Source organism: Leishmania braziliensis, chromosome 15 (assembly GCF_000002845.2).
Source record: "Leishmania braziliensis MHOM/BR/75/M2904 complete genome, chromosome 15".
NCBI lineage: Eukaryota > Euglenozoa > Kinetoplastea > Trypanosomatida > Trypanosomatidae > Leishmania > Leishmania braziliensis.
The window spans coordinates 294,846-316,190 of NC_009307.2; the positions used below are offsets into that span (position 1 = coordinate 294,846).

Sequence of the window (21,345 nt, forward strand, 5' to 3'; positions counted from 1 at the left end):
CCACCCCACCACCCCCAACACAACAACACCATTCGTCACCGCCATCACACTCTCCTCTACTCCCTCACGACTGCACCATTCAAAGCGAGCGAAAAGGCAAAGTTTAAACGCCACCCTCGCCAACCCTTCACTCACTCATTCGGGTCACCTTTGTGTGGCTCTCTTCCGCGAAGGTAAGGGGACGGTACGCGAGCGACGTGGCATCAGGCTCGTGTAAGCATCCAACTCGCAAGACGCAAGACCCGTACAACGCTAAAATCGGGAAAGCGCACCACAGGATGCGAAGACGGTGTCATTGACGCTCCCTCCTGCTTTGATGTTGTCTCGCTCGCCTCTCCATCCGAAGCTCACCTCGAAACCCTTTTCTGTTTTTCCCTTGCCGTTTACTAGTGTGCTGGATCGATGTCTCGCGAGCTAACCACGACGACGGCAACGTTCTCGTCACCCTCCCCGGCGGTGCGCCGTGGCTACGGTGGTGAGGGGCTGCCGCTAGGCAAGTTGCTTGATCCGCTTCGCTGGTACTTCAAGTGGGTGCGTGCGAATCCGGAGAGCGCATCAAGCCTGGAGCAGTTCTCGCGCACCCTCACCATGCTGTGGTCTGACCCAACGAACCTGATCACCTCGGAGGCGTGCTTTGCCCTCTGCAAGCTGCACGCCTTCTCCAACTTCGCCATCATCTCCGCTGGTGGTCGCCGGACGAGCAAGACGGAGCTGCTCTCCTTCGTACTGCGAGGCATCCAAGAGGTGGAGTGCCTGATGGAGTTGATCCACCGCAAGTACGCCGGCCACCGTCGCACGTGGAATGCGCTGCTCCTGCTAGAAGGCGTCAAGTGCACATTAAAGGCATGCGTGCACCGTCAGCTCTTCCTCGTCCCGTGGCTGTGGGAGTCCATGATGGTGTCGCTGCGCCGTGCCCTGCGTCACCTGACCACCCTCACGCCGCGCCGCCGTGTACGCGGCGGCGACGGCGGTGTTTCATCAGGCTCCGGGGGCAGCGGTGCAGGCAGCTTTGCCGCGTGGAGCGCCGGCTCTGGCGCTGGCGTCGCCGGCAACTACTGTGGCCCCCTCACGCAGCTGGACTACCGTGGTGGCAACACCGACCTGTGCGGCGAGGTTGTAGGGCCGCATAACATGCGTCTCGTCATCCCGCGCGTCGCCTCTGACAGGCGCCACGAGCACCGCCATGTGTACAGGGCAGGCGCCAACCGCGCTGCCAACGACGGAGAGGACCACGTTACCTTCGCGCAGGAGGGGGGCGTGGAGGAGGAGCTGGAGGAGGCGGAGTCAATCAGGTTCACGTGGATTGACGTGCTCGGCTTGATGCTGGACATGTACCTTCTCTTGCGACCTCTTCTCCTCGTAGCGCTGGCGCGGCACGCATTTCTGCTGCTGCCCGAGGAGACGGCCAACTCGATCGCTCGGCTGCCACCTCCCTTATCAAAGGAGATGGTCGCCGCAGCTGAGGCGGCCGCCAAGGCTGCGGAAGAAGCGAAGAAGACAGGGACGCCGGTGAAGCCGACGCAGGGGCCCGATCCGCTCGCGGCGCTCCACAAGGCAATCTCTGCCACGCCGCAGCAGACCCTGCTGGGGAACTGGGGTGTGTGGGCTGGCGTGGCGGGCTGTGACTTCCTTGTCGCGCTGCTCGCCCGCCTCGTGCGCCGCAACCGCGTTCCCGTGGTGTACATCAAGGACAGCGCCGAGAACGACGCCGGCAGCACGCCGGCGGCGTTGCTGGAGGGCGGTGAGGCAGTGTCAATTCTGGCAGACGGCCTCACCGACAATACAACAGTCACGACTGGCGTGGACGACTCGCGCGCCATCGGCCCAGCGATGGAGTCCACAGTCGTCTCACGTGATCACACGCGAGTACAGCTGGCGCTGCGCAACTTCTTTTACAATGTCATGCGCGACCCCTTCTTTACAGCGGTCCTGAAACAGTTCATCTATCATAATTTCATCCGCGGCTTCGTCAACCGCATCCCCCTCCTCGGCACATGCATCTCCTTCTACGCCACCCATTACCTGTCAATGCAGTACTACAGCTTCCTGTACACCCTGAGGCAGTAAGCTGGAGCGGAGAGAGAGGGAGAAAGAGAGAGAGAGAGCAAACGTGGATGAAAGGCAAGCACGGCCTGCCAAAGCCCCTCGCTCTTGCGGCGCCGCTGCGACCACAAGCGCGCTACCCCCTCCTCCTTCCCCCCCCCCCTCTCTCGCTCTTGTCGTGTGACATCACAGTACAATCAACAGATACCTTTCGCACGACGAGCCTCTTCCTTGCATTTTTTCCTCCAAGCCTCTCTTAACCCCGATCCCAACCCACCGCGCCATACTCTTCCTCCCCCCTCCCCCCCCCCTCATCATCATCGTCACCAAAATCTCCTCCGCTGCTGCAGGAGCCGAACAGAGCGGCAATGGGTCAAGGAGTGTAAGAGGGAGGGGAGGCGTGCAGCTAAGAGTGAGCGGAGTGGGGAGAGGGCGGGGGAGGGGGGAGGGCGGGGGTGGGGGGACGCGGACAGGTGGAGGCCGCAGGAGAAAACGGCAGAAGAGTAACGGAAAAGAAAAAAGCCCAAGACGCAAAGAAATGTGGGATTATGCACTCGTGGTGGAATGTGCCCATGTGTGCCGCCCCCCGGGTGTTTGAAAGAGAAAAGAGTCGGTGGACGTGTGTGTGTGTGTGTGTGTGTGTGTGTGTGTGTGCTTTACTTGCTCGTGTGTAGGCACGTATTGTGTCTCTTCCAATCTTGACTGCAAGAAGGAGCAAGGGTACCAAGCGGAGCGGCGCGTCGAGGAGGGTGCGGAAGTGGGGTGGGACACAGCGCCGAGCATCCAGTCGTTCGGTTCGCCGCGCTTTATTGTGGCTGCACGCATGCGTCTGTACGATGCCTGCGTGCACTTTTGGCCCTCCACCTCTCTCTCTTCTCGGCTCTGTCGTTCTGCACGGCCGGAGCTTCGGAGTGTAGCGTTGCGAATATGAAGAGAGAGGGGGGTTGGGTTGGGTTGGGGTGTAACAACAACGTGCCGCCCCCACCGCTGCTCCTCTATCCTTCCCTCTGGTTCCCGGTGTTGCTCAAACGTGCAAAAATTGTTCAAGCTGCATGTACACGTGTGCGTGTGTGCGCTGCGGTGGCAGCGCAGCCGCACTTCACATGAACACCGCCACGTTTTATGTGGTGTGCCTTTGCGTCTCCTCGCCACTGATCGTCCTCCTTTCACTCTCACCTCCACCCTCTTCTCCGCCTGCCCGCTACCACACACACACACACACGCACACGCACACATGGGCCCGTTTCCGTTTCCGACGCTTTATTCTAAGCAAAGCTCACCATCTCTCTTGCCACCACCTACCACCTCCCACAGTGCCGTCGTCGTCAGTCGCAGACCTCCTCCTCCCCCTCCCCTCGTATACACGGCGTGCTGTTCTTCATTGCCACCCCCAACACTCTCCTCTTTCCCCCATCCCGTCCCTCCTCCCTGTCTGCGAGAGCTGACGAGTACACGTATCCCGGGAAGAGGAGGTAAGGGGGACTGTCTCAGCACGCGTTTTTTTTTTTTGGATTGCACGCCTCACACACACACACACAGTCGCGCTTGCCTCGCGTGCCTCTTTTTCTGATTTGCCTGCCGTCGTTGTTGTTTGCCTTAGTTTGGTGTCTGAGGGGGCAGTCGAACAGCGCTGGAAGGCGCACACGCAGACACGGTGCGGGAGTTGAAGTGCTACGCCGCCGACTCCCTTCTTCACCACCCGTTATGTCGAGTCGGCACTACTCCTCCTCTGAGGCGCGGAGCAACGACAGCGAGGCGCGGATAAACGCGTCATCTACGTTGTCTCCCACGTCGTCGCTACCGCCGTCGTCCTCACCCCTGCCGCCGTTGCCGCAGTTGACCTCCACGGAGGTCGCCGAGTGGCCCCCGGTGCCGACGTCGTCATCGTCTTCTTCTCCTCCCCTTACACCATCCTCTGTGGCCAGCGAGTCGCAGGACGGATCTGTCAGCAGCAACCGCGCGGACAACCAGGGGAGGTTCACCTCCGACTCGAGTAGTCACTTCTTGGAAGAGGCAGAGGAGGAGCTGGATAATGATGTCGAGCTCCGCAGCGGCGACTGTGTCGGCGGCGCAGATAACTACAGCAACAGCAACGATGACGGTGGCAACGAGAGCGGCGCGACTACTGCACGTAGCGCCTCCGGTGAGCCGGTGGATGCTCCGCTGATGGTTTCTGATTGGCTCGCGGTTCCGCCGTCACCGCCATCGCCGTCATTGGCATCGGCGTCAGCGTCGCAGCGCACAGGCGAGGTGGGTGTCGAGCGGCGCGGCGCCTCCACTACTCCAGACTCAGAGCGCAGCAGTGGTCGAGACGAGAATGCAGTGGCGGACAGCGACGCTGCTACCACGGCAAAAGGCAATGACGAAGACCAGAGGCAAGGCGGTCGTGGCGAAGCTAGTGACTCTGACGACCTTTCGGACGCAGAGCTCGCGGCCCGCGCCGCCTCCATCACGTCCGATGTGGTTGCAGAAAGCGTCTGGACATCCGAGGAGCGCGCCAGCGCCGCCTTGCAGGAATTCAGTACTTCCCTGCACTCGAAGCTGGTCGAGCACCTCATCGACGATGCGGTCGTGGCAGTGGGGCGCACGCTGGAGGAGACGGTGCGGCAGCACGAGTCGCGCGTGCGAGCCCTGATGGCACAGAATCGTCTACTCGATCATCAGCTAGTGGACCAGGCAGAGCAGATGCAGTCGATCCGGAAGGACCTGGAAGACTCCGTGCTGCGCGACTTGCAACGTATCCTGCGCGTTGATCTGCAGCAGGTCTTCCGCTCGGCTAGCGCCGGCCGCTCCAATTCCAGAGAGACCGCCACGGAGGCCTCGACCCCGCTGTCATCGTCTTCATCACGCCGACCGTTGTCCGTCGGCGAGCACTGCTTCGGCGCGGAAGAGGACACAGGTGACAGCATCAATACGCGGCAGCGATCGAATGCAGCGTCGATGTCTTCGATGCACACGGGCGGCGGCGCTGCAACGCCATCTGTGGAAGAACTCATCGCCGCATACCTAAATCAGCGCGGCACCCTCGAGCTGCTTCACAAGGAACGCGTGCAGTGGCGGGAAAGCACGGCCGTTCTGCGAGACCAGCTGCTCGCCGCCACGCGTGAAGTCGTGCAGCTTCGGCAGGAAGTGGTACGGCTTCAGACGACAACAGTGGATGTGGCGGAGCACCGCACCGTCATGCAGGCAAGAGAGGAGGCAGAGCATCAATGTGCACTCATGCGACTGCAGCTGGCCAAGCACATTGAAGAAGCTCAAATGATTGAGGCGCTTGTGGAGAAGCATGAGTTGACGCAGTTGCAGTCGCAAGACGCCGCAGAGGGCAATGTGGAACAAACAGCTTCGACAGGAGGTCTTGCCGCTACCGCAGCAGCAGCGATGGAAGAGGAGCTGCCTCGAAAAGGGCCGCAGTGGGACATCGCTTTACGTGAGCTGGAGGAGCAAGCCACCATTGCAGCCAACAGCCACCACCTGCGTGAGCAACTCGCCAGTGCCGAGGCTCAGCTGCACCTCCTTCAGAAGGACAGAGACGTGAGCGTCACCTACGCGGCGGAGTTGAAGAAGGAAAACGACGTCTTGCGGGCAGACCTGCAATCGATGGTCTACCGTAACAGCGTGCTCTCTCAGCAGGTGGTGTCGCTCCTGGTCAAGGTCGAGCACACATCCCGCGCCAACCGGCAGCTGCAGGCAATGCTGACCGCATCGCCTCCGCGGCAGCCGCAGGAGTCTCTCGACCAATCAAACGCGCAGAAGGGTGGGCGGTCTTTGGGCCCATCCACCCTGCCCCGGTCGTCACCCCCGGCCTTCCCGGCGCTGCCCAATGCGCCGCTGTCAACTTTGCCGTCGCAGCAGGCACGGCGCAGCGCGTGGCTGAGCGCGATGTGGCCGTTGCCGGCTTCTGGTGGCACCGACGCAGCAACTGAGAACCAACTCAACACAGCTGTGCTCTACGACCAGCAGAAACATCGGCAGCTTCCACCATCGCTCCTCGCATCTACGAACGCTTCACAGATGTCGTCGCCGACAGAGGTAGAGGAGGGCTTACAGCAGCGGCTGAACACCTACGCCGCATCGCGCTTGGCGGTACCACAGCTGAATAGCGGCGCCTTCCCTCAGCCTCCACGTCGACAACGGCACGTCTCGCTGCGGCAGCTGGGCAGTGCCACGCTAGAGGTCAACCGCGTGTGCAATCCACATCTCCCGGCCAGTGATCAGCTCAGCGGGTACGCGCTCGGGCGTCCATCGACGTTTTCGACTGTCAATGTCTCGCGCGGGACGGTGACGCGCCAGGTGGGATCGGAAGAGGTGACGGTGCTGCTCACCCCAGCCGCGCCGGATGACAGCAGAACCGGCGATGCAGACATGTGGGCACCAGCAGCGGCGGCATCGCCATCAACGCGGCTCGCTCACAGCATAGACGACGTGAGTCGTGACCCGAACCTGCTACGTCTCCTGGACACCCTCGACAAGGACGAGAGCCTCGATCGATTCAGCATTCACTCGGTCTCCGAGCTACTATTGCGGAACCAGGAGCTGGTGAAGCAGCTGTACGAGGTGACGCAGCGCGCTGAAGCGGCGGAGCAGCAGCAGCAGCAGCAGCAGCAGCAAGGGACTGTCTCTGCCTCCCAGCGGGACGGAAAGGGGCTATCGTTCGGGTCTGTGGTTGCCTCTGCAAACGACCCACCCGCTCGACCCGACAGTGACACTGATCTCAATTTGGACGCGGTTCTGGCAACACTCACCTCCACCACTGCGACACTGCTGCTGCAGGAGGGTGAGCCACACTCGCGCAAGCGCACCCGCGAGGGTGACAACGACAATGGGGACCGGGAGCACGGGGACGTCGAGGGTGGCCGCCACGTCAGTGCAGGTCAAAGTGAGAATAAGGCGGCACAGCCGCAGGCCACCGAAATTACCGGAGCAGACTCCGCTACTACAACAGCGGCTGAGTCGTGGTTCACCAAGGATGCTAGTGATGCGGTCGCTAGCATGATCGATGCGATGGTGCGACGGCGTGACGTGCAGCTCACGTCTGCCGACACCGAAGTGTCGCAAGCGCTGCTCAATGCGCTAGCAGCGCAGCACGCCACTGACAAGGCGGCGCAGAAGGCACGTACAGATGGCGGCACCAGTGGAGGCATTGCTCTGCCTGCTGAGATTCCGTCTGAAACGGACTCGCATGCCGTGAAGGCCTCCTCGCGAGCTATGTCTGCGTGCCTGCGCAGCCTCTTGCAGCTTTGCGTACGGCAGTCCGCCGTGCTGGCGGAAGTGGCGCTCACAGCTGCGGATCAGCACCAAGAGATGCAGGCAGCCGTCAAGAACACATGGACAGAGGTGCAGCAGACCCTCCTCGCGGCACTGCAGACCTCGCACGCGGCGCTCACTTCATCCTCCCCGGCGTCGTACAACGATGCCGCCACAGGTGCGCCTTGGCCCTCGCGTCAGCGAGCGCGGGGAGAAGGAGGTGTGGTGGGCGACGACGATCGCTCGCGAAGGGACGGCTGCCTCGAGTTCCGCCCCGAGGAGCAGGTGGCCCTCCTCCAGCAGCTCCGCACGCTGCTGCACACGGCCGCCAAGAAGGATGAGACCCTCCTGCACGTCTACCAGGCTGCGCAGGCACGCAACGATGCGCGTCAGCACCAGGAGAAGGAGCGTGTGGCGCGTCTTCTACTGAAACTGGAGCGTAAGCGGCGCCTCATCAAAGCCTTGCAGCTGCGGCATGCGAACACGAATATGGCGACTGCTCTCGGTACGGATTCCGGCGCATGTGGGCTCATCCACCCTTCTCCTCTCGACTGCGATAACTCGCAGGGTGCCGTGGCGATCGGCTTCCACCTTTCCCCGCAGCCCGGCTCCCCCGTCCGTCGTACACCGCCAATGCCGCCGATGGCGTTACCCGCTGTCAACACGGACGCCGCTGGCAACGAGCGCCGTGGCGACGACGGCGGCGACCGGGCTAGTAGCTTGGACAGTGGCACCAACCACCCCCAGTGCAGCCATCACCATCCACACTGTTGTGACAACGATGACGGTTACAGCGACAACGAGCTTGACGACGAGATCCTGACACTGGACATCTTTCGCGAGCTTCAGCAGCAGCTCGCCCTGAGTCAAGCAAACCACCGAGCCGCTCAGGAGGAACTCGACGCGGAGAAGGCGAAGCACGCGACTCTGCTGGAGCGTATGTGGGTGCTGGAGACGGCCCGCGACGACGCCGCAGGCGCGGCCGAACGTCTTGAGAAGCGTGTGAGCAATATGCTCACTCGGGAGGAGTACCAGACAACGGTGGCCGAGCTGGAGACGGCCGTTGCTTCCCTCACGCAACTGGATGCAGAGCTGCGCGACGCCAAGGCTGCGCACCTCGAGTTGCAGGAACACGTGGATGACCTAAAGCGGCAGCTGGAGGCGCAGCAGCAGGAAACAGCGCTTCAGCGTGGCAGGCTGGAGGATGCAATGCGTAAAGGGGAGCAGCGTGTGCTTAACGAGGAGGGTCGCACCCGACAGCTACGGGCGCAACTGAATGATGTGAAGCTGTACGCGGCAGACCTCGAGAAATCTATCGAGGCCGCGCGGAGAGAGGTGTGCGATCAGCAAGAGCTAGTTCGCCATAAGGATGCCACGATCGAGGAGCTGAAGGTGCAAATGCTGATGCGTGACGACGTGCAGGAGCTGCTTTGCCGGCTCTACCCCAACCACAGCGTGCTACACGCGAATGCGCAGCTAGTGCACAGTTTGTCTGAGACCAAGACACGCCTGGAAGTGGAGCTGGCAGAGACCCGCCAGGACCTCGCTCACACGCGCGAAGAGCTGCAGCAGCGCGAGCTCAGCGTGCGGGAAGCGGTGCAGGATCGCCAAGCGGCCGAGGTGCGCCTGCAGGACGCACTCGCACGACTCGCGGTGCTGCAAGAAACCGACGGCGGTGGCGATGCGGAGCAATGCAGCCCAGGGGAGACACCGTCCCCGCGCGGCACAACGCACCCACAGACTTCGGATGCCGCGTCCCGTATGGCGGCGCTCTTTAACGTCGACGAAGCCCCTCTCACCGCCTTGCGTCAGCGGGTACGCTACCTCCAGGCGTGCGTCGAGGCACAGGCGAAGGACATTGCCGTCCTGCGCGCCGCGGAGTCCTCGTGGAAGCGACGCGAAATCGATCTGCGCCAGCAGTTGGAAGTGATGAGCGCGGACCCCGTGAGTCGGACGGCGCGCCGGTACGGCCTCTCCGCCTGCTTGAGCTTTGAGGCACAGCTGGACGAGATGCATGCTCGGCAGGGCGCCCTTAACAGTTCAATGGCGCAGCTTCAGGAGGAGAAAGACGCTATCGCTGTCAGGGTTCAGGAGCACGCGAAGGCTGCCGCTGTGGCGCAGGAAGCCGCAGCTGCTGCACAGGCGGTGGTGGAGAGCACCGTGGCGCAGCTGAAGTCTACCGCGGAGAAGTGCGCGGAGCAGAGTTCGGCCATTGCACAGCTGGGAAACGAGCGGGACGAGGAGTTGTCGAAGCGTGCCGATCTGGAGCGGCGGTACGAGGAGGTGCTAGCGGAGCTGGCGGACACGAAGCGCGGCCTCAGCGCAGTGCAAGAGTCCTTGAAAGCCTCCGTGACGCAGCGTGACCGATTCTGGAAGGACAACAACCTTCTCATCAGCAAGGTGGAGGAACTGGAAAAGGCGCTTCTGCAGTCCGACGCCGAGAAACTTGCGGCCCGGGAGGCTCTGGCGCAGGGGCTGTCGGCGTCGTCGGCATCTGCGTCGCGCCGGCGTCGCGGCGGCGGTGGCGAGAGTAGTAGTACCACCGATCGCTATCGCGGACAGGCATCCCTAACGCGGGACCTCAGCCTGTCCTCGCTCTCAGCTCGACAGCTGTGAAAGCGTGATACTCTCAGCGGTATCGGGCAGCCGCCACGCCTAGGAAGAGGATCTGCACCTACACACGCACTGTTATGCTGCTGGCAATGAAGGGGGGCTCATGTTGGCTCTTCCGTGCGTGTTGGCCATCGCCTGCGTGTGCTTTCGTGGAGTGACTGTGTCGTCGTGTGTTGCCAGGGAGTGCGCGTGTGTGCTTGTTAACCACTTAGACATAAAACAGAAAGGAAAGAAATCTGCGACGCACGCTGCTGGTCATATATATGTAGCACCGTCTCTACTGCTGGCGCGGCCACCCCTTGCCACAAGTGGTAGCCGGTTTTTTTTTTTTTTGGGGGGGGGGGGGGGGGTATGCCCCAGCGCGTCTGACGGCTAAGATGTGTGGAATCGTCGTCGGTGGATACCAAAGAAAGGGGAGGTGCACGTTTAAGCACCATCGCCCCGGTGGCTCACGTGTCGCGCCGCGCTTTGCAGCGCTGCCTCGGCACACAACTGCTTCGTGCTCAGAGGTCTCCTTCACTGGTCTTTGCTCTCCTCTCCATCGGTCGCTCCTTTTTCCTCTTCTTGTCGCTTTGCTCTGGACGGCGTATACGCGTGTGCGTGTGTGGCTGTTGGGTGCTCGACGTGGAGCGCTGCTGTACCGTCCAAGTGTAAGAGAGAGAGAGAGCAGGAGCAGCAGAGCTGGACGCCCACGCACCTTAGCTTGTGAGCCTTTCCATCGCGTTGTCTCGACTGACAGTGCTGGGGCCACCCCGCCTCCGCCCCTCCCCCCCCCCCACTTCTCCCCCTCCCTCATTGACTCACTTGCTACCCTGTTGATTTTTCCAACAGGTTGGTGATGCGCAGTATATCGTACGCCCTCTTTCCGTTGTTACCCTCGCCTTCCCTTCCTCTCGTTGGATTCCACTTCATCCGTACACGCCTCACCACTCTCCCTTTTCCCTCCTCCTCCCCCCCCCCTGCCCTCGCACTCGGTGTGTACACGCAGGCACATCTGAGCGGCCGAGTGTAGCCATGGCGCTCTCCGCATCTCCCTCACCGTCGGCAGCGGTGGCGCGCCTCTCGCAAATTCCGACCCGCGCCACCGCTGCTACCAATGCCTTCGTCACCAGTGTTGGCGTGCACCCCATTGAGCCCATTCAAGTGGTCGGCCTCAGCTCCGGCGAGGTCTGCCTCTACACTGCCAAGACCGACACCCTCTCGTGGTTTGTGGAAATGAATGCCGCACGGCAGGCCCAGCTCCGTGTGGACACCGTCACGGGCTCCACAACGCTGAGAAGCAGCGGCAGTAAAGCGAATGGCGGCGGTGCTGGTATTCGACCCGGGGCGCTCGCCCCACCTGAGTACCCCACGAAGGTTCTGTGTTTCAGCACAAGGGCTGGCTTCTCCATCGTGCACTGCGGCTTCCTGCGCGGGCGTGAAGAGGATCTCCTGCGTGAGGTAGTGCAGCGGCTGCAGCCGTCCTCGTCGTCGTCGGTTGCTCGTTATCTTCTCTACGCCATCACTAGTTCCAATGACGTGTACGTGGTGGATGCCAAAACAGAAGTCGTTTTCTTGCACTGGGCCGGTGGTAACTCCGCCAGCGGCTGCGGCAGCTCGTCCTCCGCGTCCTCTGCTTCACCTCTGAACTCGAAGTTCATCATCACGCAGGCGGAGACGTACGGGGCGTTGATTTACCTGACAGTGGCACGTCGTAGCGCTGTGAAGGCCGCTACCGAGCAGGCGGCGAGTCGTTATTGCCAGCTCTTCAGCGGCGATGAACTGGAGCGAAAGATGTACCAGCGTTGCAACGAGCCGGCTGTCTATGTGCTTCATCTTGGTTGCACAAGTCCGCTGGCAGCGCCTACTTCCAAGGGACTCCTCGCCGGCGGTGGCGCCTACGTGCTCAAAGCGGTGCCAAAGGAAAGGCCGCACCAGACAAGCGCGCATCAGGGCGGCAGTGCTGCATCGGCAAACACCGGCGCGGTGGCGCTGAGCATTCGCGCCCATCCCTTGGCGCCGCTGCTGCTGCTGCTGCTGAACGAGTCGGAAGTGCAGGTGTACGCTATCGACGGCGACGGTGGGGAAGTAACCCCGAAGAAGGCGCAGCTGATCGTCTCCGCCGCACCATCGCCATCACGTTCCTCAGTGCGATCAGCAAAATCTCAGCAGCTGCAGCCTATAATTGACGCACAATTCGCTCCCTCCGCCGCCGTCCTGGTGCCGTGCGACGGCGCCAGTCACTCGTCCTCCTCACGCAAGTGGATCTGCCGCAATGTGCAAATCCTTCTCGTGACTCCGACGCGGCTGCGCCTCCTGTGCACGCGGGCCGCCGCCACCACGGCAGGCGTGAGCAGCGCGGACGTTGGCGGCATCGTAGCCACGGATCGTGCCTTCTACACCTCGCCGCTCACATCCGCAGCGACGTCCTCGCCAGCGGTAGCGGCCTCACGCGTCACATTTGTGCGTGTGTGGACGTGGCTGGGGTCTCCTGACACCTTTTTTGCTCTACAGAGCGACCGGGTGCTCGTGGAGTTGTCGTGCAATGACTTCATCTCGGCCAGCATGAAGGTGCTATCAGTGCGCAGTCGCCGCCTCCTTCCACCACACACGGTGACGTGGCTGGCCAGTGGCAGCTTCGTGGAGGACGCGGGGAACTCAGCAAGCGTGAAGAACTGGCGGCTCACCCCATCCTCACCGGCTATGAACCGCGTAGATGACTGTGTCACAGCTGCTGATGGTGGTCGTGCTGCGGGGCTGTCCTGTGTGCAGTGGCCCGATGTGTTGCCGCTGTGGGAACGCAGTGCCATACTGAACGGCGCCTTTGCCCCCTTCCTACCGGCCACTCACAGTGAGGACCCACACACGCTGATCTTCTCCCGCCTCACAGGGCTCATTCGAGGCAGCGCTGCTACACGTGGAGAAGAGGCGAAGGCAGAGTCAGACGCTGGGGACGACACCAGCGCAGGCAGCGACGTCTTTCACCTCTCGCTGCTGGCAGACACCGACACTGTCAGCAGTCGTTGCATCTGCGTCCGTCTGTGCCTGACCCCGAAGCCTTCGCTCACGTCCATATCCACAGCTGCCCGACCGGGTCGGACGCTGCATCCGAACCAGGAGAGCGTGAATGTGAGCGTTGCTCGACTTCTGTGCAACTCCACCGGACCGTTGCTCTTGGGGCTTGAGCACGGCTTCTACTTTGTCGGCAGCCGCACCGAGAGCGCCTATGCGGATTATCCCTTCCTCATCGCCGGTCTGCTTTATCTTGACAGCCTCGTAGAGAGTGAGGTCAGCGGTGACTGCGCCGGCCGCGCGGCGCGCCTGCGTGCTGCCATGGTATGCCTGCCTGCAGACAAACATGCCCTGCGTCGACTGTACAAGCTAGCACGCCAAAGCCCAGAGGGCGACAAGCAGGGCAACCTCGCAGGCATCGCCGTCGCGCCAACCAGCGAGCTCAAGCGCGCCGTCCTGCAAGCGGTGCAGCGCACGCAGATTCACCCGCTGCCTGTACCTCAGCTCGATTTCGAGGGATGCCGGTCGTCGTCTGCCCCGCTCGCGAAGCAGCTGCTGGGCTGCGCCTTCCAGCTAAGCAACGACGGCGTGGTCCCGTGTGTGTGGAGCCTGTGGGCACCGCTACCAGAGGCGGCCTTAACGTCGTCCTCGAAGCCTGCCGCGACGGCGCCACCGTCACACCAGCAGCCGGTGCAGCTCATCATGCAGTCTTACTACGTTGCCGCGGACACGCAGGAGCTGCGCTGGCGGCCGCCTGAGCTGGTGTATATGGACGACCTGCTGGTCGCAAACCCATCTCAAGTCTTTACCCTCAGCAGTGTTTTGGCGAACGCGTCCACTAGTGTCTCATGGGCGTCCGCCGCAGCAGCGGTACCTCCGCCATACAAATCCGTCGAGGACATCCTCCTCGACATCGACCCTGCCGTGGTGACGCGGCTGTTCCTGTACTACGCTGACCGCAAGGTATTGGTGCTCGCCACGGTCGAGACAGGCAGCAGAAGTCGCAACCGCACCGAGGCAGGCGGCGTGATGGACGACATGTACAACTTCGCCAGCCGCGCCACCAACGGACGATTCATGGGAGGGAAGCTCTTCACAGGTGGGCAAGACGACGCTGTCGGTGAGAATCGACAGCGTCTCTGCCTGATACCGCACGCCGCGGCGGAGATGAATCAATGGAAGGCGGACAATACCGCCGAGTCCCTGAGCTGCTCGCTGCTGGCGTCCGTGCAGCTGAGCGCGGTAATGGTGAGCGACCATGGTGATCCTGCCCTGCAGGTCGCAGTCGTGTCGCGCCGCTTTGGCGTGGCACTGGCGGTGTTCCCACTGCCAGGACGCCGTGGTGTCGCCCGCGTGTCGGCGTCACTTCTGCCGGTGCAAGTGCATCTATGCCGCCGCTGGGATGAACTGCTGTGCGTGAAGCCCGCGGTAAACACCCAGCTGGAGGAAAGCGAAGGCGGCCGGAGCGACGCCAGTGCCATCGGAGGAGGAATCCCTAACTCGGTGTCGACATCCCCTCTGGTGCGCCGGTATAGAGCTTGGGTGGACACGGTGACACACTCGGCGTCGACGTACGCCTCGGTGCCGCTAGCACTGTGGGTGTGGTCACCGGCGTGGCCAGGGGAAGACGAGGTGAAAGGCGAGAAAGCCACTTCAGCAGCTGCAGCAGCGAGCCCAGTGCTCCTTCTCCAGCGTGGGCTTGCGCTCTACGTGCTGCACGTCCGTGGCGCTGCTGTGCAAATGTGCGCCTCCCTGCCGCACTGCTCACCCCTGCAAGTGGTGCCCTGCACATCGACGGTGGCGGCAGGTGGAAGGAGGGAACTCTATCTCCAGCATAGCACCCACCTCTCTTTGGTTGCACGTAGCCGACTACTGCGGCAGCTGCAGCTGCAATACACCCGGTACAGCAGCACGCCCATCCCCGCGCCAGCAGCAAAAGGCGGCAAAGCGAAGTGGTTCAAGAAGTTCGTGCACCACGCACGATCCAGCACCGCTGCGCGACTGCGACTGAAGGAGCAGCCGCACATAGTGGAGTGGCTGCAGCGCGTCTACGCCCCGGCGGTAAGCGACCTCGCCTACGAGTCCCCTTCCCAGTCTTCGGGCTCTGCGGAATCGACGCAGATGAGCGCGGTGCTGTGGCAGCTGACAGGTACCGGCACCACGCACATCGGTAGCGTGCTCCACGTGAACGTGACTCATTTGCTTCGCCTGACGACACTTGCGGTAGAGGCGCTGGTGGCCAGTCAAGCCATGCAACAGCTCGTCGTCTCTGCAGGAACGCTGACTGCCTCGCTGCAGCAGAACCTGCAGCACATCACAACCGTCTTGGAGCGTAACAACGATGGAGACGACGACGACGACGGTGTAGCCGAGCCGAGGACTCTGCGGGGCAGCTGGGCTGTGGCGGAGGCACTGGCTCGACTGCCGCTGGCCTGTGTGACCTGGGCTCTGTCCCAGGAAGCCGTGCACGCTGCTGCACAAGCCGCGGCGCCGTCTAACGTAGCGCGCGAAGGGGTGCGGGACCCGTCGCGGCAGAGTTGCGCGTCAGCGGTACGGCGGTGGTGGTGGCTCGTGATGCGCTCCAGCTCCCTCGTCTTGGCTGTGAATAGGGCACACGCAGAGGAAGCGCATCGAGCGCTGAATCATGTCCTCGATGTAATCCCTGTCAACTCTGCGTTTCTACAGCCTATGTCGATGGCTGCCGGTGCCTCTTCGCCACCAACGTTGCGCAGAGATAACCGTGATGAGGCCGAGGCAGTGGGTGCTGTGACACAGGCACTCCTACTGTGCTCGCCGAAGCTTATGCCGCACAGCGTGCCGCAGCTCCTGCAATTCAGCGATGGCAGCAGCGCCTCTGTATCATCGCTGCTGCAGCAGCAGCAAAAGCGTCTTCATGCGGCCGTGGCAGCAGCGCTTGAAACGCTCGGCGCCAAGGACAGCGAGGCGGGTGCCGATGAAACGGCTCCTCTCGCCTCGCTCTTCTCGACGGTCGGCATGGATGGCGTGCACTGGACGCACGCGGTGTACTACACAAATCTGCTTGGGCATCTGCGTCACCTCGCGTCACCGGAGGCGGCGATGGAGATGCCTGTGCGTGAGTTCGCGTCACAGTGCATTAAGAGCGCCGACGACGCTGTGGAGAGCGCTGCCGCAGCGATGCTCGAAGTCGCCACTGAGATCGTCGGGGTTTTGCTTGGTGACGTGGTCGATGTCTCGGCGGCGTCGCGCTCGCGTATGGCGACGGCCGTGGCGCAGAGCATGTGCAAAAGACATCAAGCGCTGCAGCAGCGTCACACTGGGGTGTCGAAGGGAGCCGCTGGTCGCAGCGCTGGGGCAACGGACGGGCCGCCGATGGAGGAAGACGCGTACTTCCTCGAGCACATTCCGGTGGATACGCTGCGGCACTGCCTCTACGAGTCCCAGTGGCGAGACTTATATGGTACCTTTGCATACCCAACCCGCTACTTCTTTCGCTCAACCATGAGGGTCCGTACAGGGAAGCCGGCAGAGTCCGCCGTCGTGACAGCAGCGCCGCTGCACTACACTGCGGCTGATCTACCGTATCAAGTGCTTTACGATTCACACAATACAGCAGCCATGCAGAGGATACAAACGCCACACGCAGACCCGAATGCGCCTGGCGCTATGGCGGCTACCAGCGGGCTCAATGATGGGCAAAGACGCGTGATGAATGTGCTCCTGACAGAGCAGTCGGCGGCTAGTGGCAGTGCCGCGGTGGCTCCTCAGGCCGTGGAGCTGCTGCCCACGTCATCCACACCCAGGTTTTCGCTGGAGCTCGGTGGAGAGCAGCACAGCGGCAGTACACAGCAGCAGTCCACTCCGCTGTCCCCCCGAACCGCAATCGCCAAGGAAGAGGACGCCCTACACGTGGCATACCGCGACGCCTTTGCGGCAGAAGATGAGAAGGAAGCCCAGGCAAGAGCGCAGCAACAGCAGTGGTCGAATAGCGCCGGCTATAACCTGCACAACGACCCCCTCCTGCAGGAATTTAAAGCCTGGCTCAACGCCCAAGGCACAGAGGAGACCGTGAGCGCCTCCACCACACAGCGGCGCAAGCAGCAGGACGATGAGCGTCAGTGGGTGCCAAGCCCATCGGCCTTCGCCTCATCCACAAGACGCGTTGCACGCGATCACGGAGACCCCGCCGCCCCTGGGATCACCACCGGTAGCGCAGGTGCAACGGAGGTAGAGGCTGTCTCCGCCCGCCTGTATGACCCTGGGCCGACCCAGCAAGAGCTCTTTACGCGATTCATGTCGGATGACTGACGCGTCATGTCAATCGCTTGTCCTTCCAGCCCACCCCCACTCCTCTTCTACAGAGCTGTCGACTGTGTGTGTGGGTGTGTGGAGGGAATGGGAGTGGGAGTGAGTGAGTGAGTTGATTCGTCTTTGGCTGCAGCGCCTTTCTTTGCGCGCCCCATTAGGCACTTGTTTAGAGGGAGGCCTTGACCACTGTTGCCGCGCTCTGTGCGGACCGAGGAAGAGAACGTAAGAGCACACGTACGAGTGAAAGAGAGAGGGGGAGGGGGACACCAGAGGCAAGAAGAAACGGCCACGATGGATGGGGAGATGCCCCAACGCCCACAGCAATTTCCCCCCCCCCCAATGTGCATGCCTGTATGGGAGTGAGTCTCCTCTTTGGCCGCCCCTTGTCAAGTGTAACTATGGCGGAGCGAGAGATGCGTGCTCCGCCACAAACGCACCAAGCTGAAGTGTCGTTGAGCCGGTCTCTTCGCCCACTCTGCTCTCTTCTCCCCTCATCTCTTGCTTCTCTTCGTCTGTTGCGGCGCGTGTGCGTGCGGCGCCACATTTTCCTCACACCCACACGCCGTGGCACCGAAACTGCCACCCACCCATGCAGAGACACCTCATTAACAACGGTGCAACTCGCGGGGCAGCAGGTGCCCCACGCCCACACCCCTTCTCTCTTTCTCGGTTCCTTTTTGAGCGTCCATGTCTGTGATCGGCGTCTTCACCAAGGGGCGGGCAACGGGGCACCCTTCGGTGGTGTCGGTGCTGCGCTACATCCCGCGCGCGCGCGTGCCGTGGCAGCCGAGCCGCTTCGGTCGCGAGAACCTCGCTGACGACGACATGGCGCAGCTCTGGGGCACGGGTCGCTACCGCACCGGGCCTGGTAACTACAACAGCGGCTACAGCACCAAGAAGACACACACGCTAGAGGACAACACCATCAGCATAATCCCGAAGCATGAGCTGGAGAAGTTCATGCCGGATATCTCGCTAGGGTCGAAAGCGCTCGTGACGCCGGTCTCGTTGATGAACGCCCGTAACGGCCACCGCGTCACCCACGACCTCATCCACTCCTACGACCCGTACATTGGCCGGCTGCAGAGACCCGCGGTGGTGGACCACGACAACGTTACTGTGGAAGACCCGAACCGTGTCGGCCTTAATGCCGCCACACTGGACTGCCGCGCCCGCATCTACCGCTGGCTCCGTCGCGGCCCGTTCTTTCAGGAGGACAACTACTTCCGACGCTCGACAAAGCTGCAGCGCAACGGCCCAGTTCCGGTCTCCGTGCACGAAGTTCCGCTAATGAAACGAATTATCCGCCTCGCCCGGGGGGGTCATCTGAAGGCGGCGTGCGAGGAATACCGGCGCGTGACGTCGGTGCCGCCGGTGGATGTGTATCGCGCGCTGACGGCTGCTTGCATCCCTGGCGCCAAGCTGGCGGATGCGATTGCCATCTTTGAAGATGGCAACTCGCGGCTCTTTTACGTCGCGCGAGATGGAGAAGTGCTGCATAACGTGCTGCGCTGCGCCATCCGCGCAAAGCACCGCGTGCGGGTGATGTGGGTGTACAACGTCATGGTGGGCCGCCGCTACGAGAACGTCATTGTAAGGGCAGAGGTAGACGTGATCTGGCGCTACCGCATCGCGAGTTTGGCGCTGGAGTACCTGCTGGACAACAACGCCGGCGAGGAGGCGCGCGTCGTGTACGACTACCTCGTCGAGAACAAGTTGGTGGACTGTGACCTGCACGTGCGACTCGGCCACGTCATACAGCAAGCGCTCAAGGAGGGGAAGACAGTGCACGTGCAGCAGGATGCCCTCGACGGTATGGCGTTATCGCGGAATGTGGTGGCTGTAGCGCCGCAGGTGGCCGTCGCGCTATACGCACGGTATCTGGAGAACATGAAGGAGGGCGCGGCCTGGACGGACGCGCGCGGCTTACCGCTGACAGACCCAACCAAGACAGACGCGGACACCAATGGCGCTGCAGCGGTCGCATGGATGAAGGCGGCTTTCCCAGATATCGATCCCGCCGCGGTGCTGCGCCTCGCTCGCTTCCGGCGCAGCTCGAAGGATCTCATGGCGAAAGACAGGTCCGTCTACGTGCAGCGTGCGGCACAGTGGGTGGAACTGCTCAGCTCGGCACACCAGGCCCGCGAGGAGGTCCCACTTACGTACCTACGTAAGTCACGCCCATCGATTACCAACCCGAACGTGCGAGTGGCGTGGCTGCCGGAGCGGCAGCGCGCGCACGCGCTGCTCGCCAGCGATGAAGGTTTCAAGTTTGCCTACAGCGGGCCGCAGACCCGCTTTGTGGAGGAAACGTTTGCGTACGCCGAGAACACGCTGCAGAGTCGCTACCTTGCGCAGCAGCCCGTTCACACGGAAGTGACAGCGAGCGTGGCCCTGGGTGCAGCGGCGCTTGCGGTTGACAGTAGCAGCGGCAGCGCAGCACCTCACATTCCGGGGTCACCGGCAGTATCCCGAATCCTACACACCTCTGTCCTCGTTGATGGGTCGCTAAGCGGCAGCAGCGGTAGCGGTATTGCGGCGCTGCGTTCTGGAGGCAGCGAGTCTGTCAAGGCAACGGCGAGCCCTACAGCGGGCATCAGCGGTCGACCGTCGTCAACGAACGGTAGGGCTGACTTGGACGACGCACACTTCTAGGTTGGTGCAGGACAGCGCTCGTGTGTGTGTGTGTGTGCGTGGCTAACGTGGTATCTTTTTCGTTGGTTTGTTTTGGTCTCTTTCACGTATGCGCTGATGTCCTGGGGCGTTGTGGCTCCAGCTGCTGTGCGATGTGTGGGGAGAGGGAGGAAGGGAGGGGGGATTTACGTGTCCATCACAGGCCTAAGTATGCCATCATCCTCCCTGTCGATGGAAGAAGAGGAAAGGGGGTATCCGTGCGGCTCGTGTGTGTACCTCTCAGGCTGCCCCACCCCTCCTCCCACCACGCACACGCGCGGAGAGTGAAGTCCTCAAGGCAAAGAGGCACCTGCACCGGAAGTGATAAGAAGAAACGACCCTCCTCACCCGTGGCCATGCAAGTTTGCAGTCGTCTGCGCGCTGGCCCATGCAAAGCTCCTTCTCTCGGCTTTTTCTCCTGTGACCAATGCACATACGTGTATGTATGTGCATCGATTACCGGATGTCGTCTGCCTTCCCTCTCTCCCTCGCGCTCACTCGCCGCGTACACACCAAGTGCGGCTGCTGTTGCCGGTGTCTGGTGCCCCCCTCCCTCACCTCCCACCACCATCACTCACCCATCTTCTCAGTCAGCTGAAGTACAGGTGGTACACACAACACATAAGCCATACGCACAGATACCCACACATAGAAACTCCGCATTGAAGGGACGCTCCTTGTAACTCAGAAGTGACACTCGCTCAGCACCGTTCCTCCCCCCCCCCCATACACCCTATCTAATCCCCCACAGCTCAGAAGAAATCACGAGGAGGTGGACAACAATGTTGAACCGGCACGGCACACGGCTGGACCTCGGCACTGCCGAAGACATTGCCGAGCTTAACGCCGCCGAGTCACTTTTGCGAACCTCCTACAAGTCTTCCACTGTGGTGGGCAGCAGCAGTGGTGGTGGTGTTAGCGGTGCGAACCCTGGGATCCGCGGTGGTGGTTACTACACACGTGCGACACCCTCTGCGCTCGGGCACCTTCAGGCCAGCGACAACGACACCTACGGCGGTGGTGTCTCGTCGATCGGTGCAGGAAGCGTGGGCGCATGTGCTTTTTGTGCCTCCCCACCCAGGACCGCCACAGTAGCCACTGATTTTTCCGGTCCAGTGGTTGGTGGAGTTACGAGGAGTAGCGTCGGCAGCACTTCCGGCACGGCGGCAGCAAGCGGCGCCGCTGCACCGCCGCACGTGAACCTTGGCTACTTCACCAGGCATCGCAGTAGCAGCCTCAGCCCCGCTGGGATCGCACCAGCCCCCTCCCCTGCCAGTGCCTACGCACAGCGAGTTCTTTATGCTGACGGACATGCCAGAAGTGAAGAGGGAAGCCCTTCCGGCCGTACCGTGGGGATGAGCAGCGCTGGAGCAACTGGAGTGGTGCCGTCCTCGAGCAGTGGCATGCGAGCAGCGGCGCCGGCCTTCTACCGCCCTCAGATGAGCATGGAGGGTGCCATGTACCGTGCAGGCACGGCCACAGTCTGTGGGGCAG

At 62.2% G+C, this 21,345-nt stretch overlaps 4 protein-coding genes across 4 annotated transcripts; all 4 read left to right on the forward strand.

The window, feature by feature from the left end:
• Nucleotides 1–402: 402 nt before the first annotated feature.
• On the forward strand, nucleotides 403–2,067 carry LBRM_15_0740 (conserved hypothetical protein; the record flags this gene model as incomplete). The annotated part of the gene is made up of 1 exon (XM_001563472.1): nucleotides 403–2,067. The coding sequence occupies one exon, from the start codon at nucleotides 403–405 to the stop codon at nucleotides 2,065–2,067; it is 1,665 nt and encodes a 554-aa protein (XP_001563522.1).
• Nucleotides 2,068–3,747: 1,680 nt separating this feature from the next.
• On the forward strand, nucleotides 3,748–9,903 carry LBRM_15_0750 (conserved hypothetical protein; the record flags this gene model as incomplete). The annotated part of the gene is made up of 1 exon (XM_001563473.1): nucleotides 3,748–9,903. The coding sequence occupies one exon, from the start codon at nucleotides 3,748–3,750 to the stop codon at nucleotides 9,901–9,903; it is 6,156 nt and encodes a 2,051-aa protein (XP_001563523.1).
• Nucleotides 9,904–10,914: 1,011 nt separating this feature from the next.
• Nucleotides 10,915–17,178, forward strand: LBRM_15_0760 (hypothetical protein, unknown function; the record flags this gene model as incomplete). The annotated part of the gene is made up of 1 exon (XM_001563474.2): nucleotides 10,915–17,178. The coding sequence occupies one exon, from the start codon at nucleotides 10,915–10,917 to the stop codon at nucleotides 17,176–17,178; it is 6,264 nt and encodes a 2,087-aa protein (XP_001563524.2).
• Nucleotides 17,179–17,865: 687 nt separating this feature from the next.
• LBRM_15_0770 (conserved hypothetical protein) lies at nucleotides 17,866–19,833 on the forward strand (the record flags this gene model as incomplete). Its single annotated transcript, XM_001563475.1, has 1 exon — nucleotides 17,866–19,833. The coding sequence occupies one exon, from the start codon at nucleotides 17,866–17,868 to the stop codon at nucleotides 19,831–19,833; it is 1,968 nt and encodes a 655-aa protein (XP_001563525.1).
• Nucleotides 19,834–21,345: the final 1,512 nt, after the last annotated feature.